Genomic DNA, 5,424 nt, shown 5'->3' with positions numbered 1-5,424 from the left:
GTGCTCGGAGTGAAGGGCTTGTTGTCTAGACGTCGACGACAAGTAAGGGTTATCCGGGGCCTGCTAAACATCGAGGCAAGCCGCAGACTTTATATCGTGTTTTGCTGCTGCAGCGCACGCTGCGGCATGAATATCAGCGTCGGCTGAGGCTTTTCACGTAAATGATTTGTGGGCTTCACCTCACCCGCATGAACCATGCGTACGTGCGTTGGTGAGGCTGTGATTGACAAGAATTAGGGTTCATCACGTAGAGTAGACCTGACAAGGCACGAGCGTGAGACCTTGGGAAAAAATGATGCAAAAGAAAAAGCAACGTTACGCTTGACCCGGCGCGAGTAATGGATGGCTATGCACCGCGCTCACCACGTACGGCCTCTGCTTCGGAAGCATGGATGAGCCTTCTTGCTGTCCTGGAGGAGAAGAGTGACTACGACTCTTTATTCTGTTGTTGGAGTCCTTTCGGCTGCGGTGCATGGCACGAAACCGCCCCCCCAAGTACGATGGCTTGACGCGACGAGTATCATGTGAGCGGTTAGCGTGCGACGGATAGAGGGAAAGCCTGCCGTCGAGGCGAGGAGCACGGCACGGGACCGACTGTTGTGGTCTGGGACGGGACTCTGGGCCAACGCCCGACCTCGCCTTGGCTGCATCGTGGTGTTGGTGTCAATGGACTGTCGGCTTGTCCAATACGCAACCTCTTGGCCTAGCATACCACCGGGGCGGCTGGCACCTGTGTTGATGTCGCGTGGCACATGAGGTGGCCTACCAGACCCAAGACACAATAGTGTGGTGTGGCCACACCCGTTTTCTGCTGCGACAGTCGACAAGTCATGATGCATGTTCTTGCCCAAGCTTTGCCCTCAAGTCTGCTTCCCCTCGTTTCGCTGGCCTTCATGCAACTACATGCAGAAGAGTCAGCTTGTGCCCTCGCATGGTGTTGATGCCAAGACCAGCCTCGCCCTCTGCGACACGAATCAGACCAGAGCCCTGGGTGTTAAGCACGGCATCCCGTGGCGGCGACGGCCGCAAACACCCACAGTCAGACATGTCCGTAAGGCATCTCGGGCAATGGCGATTCCGCGCGCACGCCGAGGACTCGAGTACCTCTGTGGGCGTTGAGAGTGTAACAGTCGCCTTTTTTTTCATGGCGATTTTCTGCCTAGATTCTGCCAAGTAGTGTATGTACAGTTACAGCTGTACGTACGTACTTTTTGCCTTGGACCAGCCCGATTGAGCCATCGCCGGTGCCATCCGCAGTCATATATGATAGCCGGTGGCGTGCCGGACCCGGCACCCCCTTGACGTCCGAATCCGACCGTTGGCTCAAAAGGGTACGTCTTGAACAGGAAGGATGTGACGTGTGTACTCAGGGTGATTGCGGACAGCTATACAAGGGCTGAAGGTGCATTTCACGTGGGCAACCTCCTCCCTTGCTACTTCAGCACATCCTACGTCCAACACGCATCTGCTCTGTCACAGACACACAGATGCAACCGTCGCCTGAAAAGCCGCCTACAGAACTGGTGGATGCGGACGCGCGGAACATGGGCCAACCCTGCCGTCTTTACGAGAACAGCAGCGTGCTGCCGGGGGCCACGTGTCAACAAGGAAAAAGTTTCACCACCAGGAACTCGCTAGTAAGGTTTAACCCAGCTCCCGATCAGGCTGACAACCTTTCCTTGTGGCAGCCTCCCTGGCCAAGAGACAAACCAAGCCATCGTTTGCAAAACCGTGTCCAAAAGTCCCAAAGCCGAGCCCCGCCAAGATACCCATGGGCCGTGGCGCCGCGAGGAATCGGACCCGAGAGTTTCGAACCCCCCCGGTGGCCTAAGAACATGGCCCGTAGAATAACAACCTCAGCTCAACTGCTCGTCGTCGTCGTCGTCGCCTGTCGCGGCCCTCGACGCTGCGTCCCCCCGCGGACGCGAGAGGCCATGTTCACCGCCATAAAATCCTCAGGCGTCCAGCCCTGGTCCTCTCGTCGCCCAGCGGTGCCGTAGGGGCGACAGGCCAAGGGTTACGGCGGTACACCTCGTCCTGCCGCTCGTCTTTGCATCTTCGTACAACTTGCCGAGGATGAAGGCGACATGTAGCCCTTGGCAGCGGTGGAGGGGAGCGCGCGAGATGCTTGCCGACCTCGCGCATCTCCGCACGAGCCATGGAATAACGGTCATCGGGTAAGGACGACATTGGCACGGAGACGGCCGCACTCGCAGATGCCGCCCAGGGACTTGGATCGGGATAGTTCTTGATCAAGTTGTCGTCATTAACGTGCGCGATGAACTCGTCGTTGACCGCCTTGGCCAACTTGGACAGATCAAAGGCCGTGCCTCGAGCCAACTCTTTTGTGATGTCTAGGAGATGCTTGCGCTGCCGAGACGCAGTGCCGGCGTCCAAGGCTCGAGCGGCTTGTACCAGAGCATCCTTGGGACATCTTTGGACGAGTTGGCCCCCTTCTCTTTCCTCCCAGATGGTAGTTCAAGCAGGCGTTCCGCGGCTGAGGCCTCGGATTCTTCCGACGACACACTCTCGGCTTTGGGCCTTTTGGACCTGCTTAGGAGTCGGTTCGCCTTCGCCCTCGGGAGAACGCGCGCCCTCTGCGTCAACAGGAGTGGTTGGCTCATCTCTCTCCTTCAACCGCTTTGCGAGAGTACGAGCTTTTTCACACTCGCCGTCTGCACGAGTTCGCAGCAAATTACCGTCCTCGGCCGAGCGCTTAGCTTCAAGGTTCCTCGCCGTGCCTGGTAGGGTGGCAAGAAGCGCAGGGCAGTTGAGACCATCAAATTCACGCCGACTCGGTTTATTCAACTCGTCGTCACGGACTACTTCCACGGGCTCGTCCACGTTCGGCAGGTGTGCGTCGGCCTCTTCAACTTCCATGCGTTCCACGGCCTGTGGCTGATTATTGAACATTTCACCAGTAGAGGCCTTCTTGTCAACATAAAACATGGCAGTGACTCGTGAATCGCCGACTGCTGCGGTTACATCGCGCCGGTGGACGGGTGCCTGGCAGTCCATGTATCGCCTATATGGTGTACCGGGATTTCTGCGAGTTGAAGGGTTAGTCTCGTGTTGTGCAGCTACATCTTTCTAATTTACCAACGTGGCAACAACAGCATGCCCTCCGACGGGCCTCTGATATGCAACTCCGACAACGCGAGGTGAAGCGCTGGGCGGCAGTGCCGGCGGCTCGACAACGCCTCGATGTGCGCTCCCCCGCTGCCACAGGCGAAAACGCAGGCCAAGCTTGTCGAATGCATGAATCATGTCACGATACAAGACCCCATGAACACCAGGCTCGCCTAGTCGCTTTGGCTCAGGCACAGGAATGCCAGTGCGCCTGGACATGTCTTGGGCGCTTGTGCCCAACAGGCGTGCGGCGGCAACAAAGAAGCAGTGCTCGCACATTTTTGTCGCCGACATTGTCACAATTGGCCAACAGCCGATCGAACAGAGTGTCCTCCGGAGACGGAGTGTCCGGCGGAGCTCGTTGTTGCATAACTTCAGCCTCGACCTCATGATCCAAGGTGCCTGTTCGTCTCTACTAGCCTCGGGGCTTCGATACATGGCTTCACATGATAGAGGTGCGTACTCGTCGTGCCAATAGTCGCTTGGTGAGCCTCTCGGACGCATAACGGCGCCACCTGCACGAAAGCAAAGTCTTTTCGCATACAAAGTACTTGTTGTTGGAAACGTTGCCGATATAAAAAAGATGGGTCTCTGCTAGAGTGATCACAGTTGCTGCGATGATAGCGTAGAAATCTTAGTCGTTGCGAAGGGTGATATTTCGTGTTTTGCTCTGACTGTATACCCTGCATCTATTTTTAGTAGTAATTAACATAAAATCTTATTTTCTAATTTTCTTCTCTTTTTTTATTAATATCTTCTATTTTTAATAATACTACTATAGAAGGCTTTAGTAGACTTTACAGTAGAGTAGGACTTTTGCTACTTTTTTAAATAAAAATATTTGCTTATAAGTAATAGTCTCTAGAAATTAAAATTACTTAATAATAAATATTAAGTAAATACTAATGTAAAAAGTCTTAATGTTTATTAAAACCTAATAAACTAATAGAAGAGTTAGGTTTAAGGGTATCTCTGACAGACTTTTATATTATTACAGCGTTATTGCATTATAGCTTGCGTATATCAACTGTAGTATCAAGCTCCACCCAACTGCTCCTCCGCTTGGCGCATAGAGCGGGCCTAGACCAGATTGGTAACTATGACAAGAGACTATATCGTCGTGCTAGTTGAGCACGAGCTTTCATGATGGTTGGATTGCGCGGCAAAATGCTGTCTGAGTGGAGGCTTTTCGTAAGAGAAATACTTGGTATTCCCAAGGCGTCTGATTAGCCACAATACTGCCATTTGATTGGCTAGTCCAAGGTCAACTTTCACTTTGACAGGTCGTGTTTTTGACGCGAGCACCTTTATCGTTCGCTATTTGTTCGTATCTAAATAGTGCTCCTCCTGCGCTCACACACGCATAGTTACTCTCTTTTACCTCTTTGAGAATGCCTCGCCTCGTTCGGTTAAGGAGGCTCTTTGTTGCTTATATCCCTATCTCTTGCCGCAACTAGGCCGAGGGGGGGGAGGCTTGCACACGCTACACCTGAAAAGGCCGTCTAGGAGACACATAGAGGCAAAGTATAGAGACAGGGCGAGATCCTACGAAAGCAAGTAAAAGGAGAAAGCGCACTGACAGAATTGGGTGATTTTTAGTAGCATAGGGGCCCCCTGGAAGTCCTCGGTCATTTATAAGGTAACTCTCTGCCCTGATCGTATAAAATAACTTCAACTTGAAACTCTAAACAGTTACTGCTATCGCCTCCCTTTTAACCTTGCTTAACGCCAATCTCCTTGAGCTATATAGTCGTGCAGATAGAGGTGCAAAACTAATGCAACCAAAAAGCTGGAAGATGCACTGGCAATAATGTGGGGAGAATCCTGCGGCTCTACTGTGTCCTGTTGGTGCAGGTGTTGCTGACCGATTCAGTGCTCTTACGTACTATAACCGTTGAGATTGATGGCAGATTTAGTTGTCGGATAACGCTTCTATAGACTGAAGTCGCAGAGCTAGGTTGGTATAATAGGAGGCTGTCATAGCGTCGGCTATTATGGCTAGACTTGGACTTAGCCGAAAATTGAATTAGGACGAAAGGAAAGTTTTAGTATCGAAAAGAGAGCACAGAGTTCTGCGACTTAAACAACAAAAAGAACGCAGTTTACTAATAATATATTTATTACTCTAGATAGCTGTATAGCTATATAACTAGTATATCTGCTTCTTATTTTAGGCCTAGAAAACTCTCTAATAGAAAGAAAAGCTCTACCTGCTGCTGTTTTTGCATCTAGGCCTTATATTATATTATAATATAAAGTATTTTCTTAATATAACTAATACTAAACTATATATTT

General features: G+C 51.5%; 1 protein-coding gene across 1 annotated transcript; it reads right to left on the bottom strand.

The window, feature by feature from the left end:
* Window positions 1-1,938: 1,938 nt before the first annotated feature.
* MAM_05633 (uncharacterized protein) lies at window positions 1,939-3,408 on the bottom strand (the record flags this gene model as incomplete). The annotated part of the gene is made up of 3 exons (XM_040824431.1): window positions 1,939-2,434; window positions 2,528-3,046; window positions 3,104-3,408. 3 exons carry the CDS (start codon window positions 3,406-3,408, stop codon window positions 1,939-1,941), a joined length of 1,320 nt encoding a protein of 439 aa, XP_040677410.1.
* Window positions 3,409-5,424: the final 2,016 nt, after the last annotated feature.

This window comes from Metarhizium album (assembly GCF_000804445.1).
Source record: "Metarhizium album ARSEF 1941 chromosome Unknown scaffold_15, whole genome shotgun sequence".
Taxonomy (NCBI): Eukaryota; Fungi; Ascomycota; class Sordariomycetes; order Hypocreales; family Clavicipitaceae; genus Metarhizium; species Metarhizium album.
Note: the sequence above shows the minus strand (reverse complement) of the source record. Positions and strands in the feature narration are given on the sequence as shown.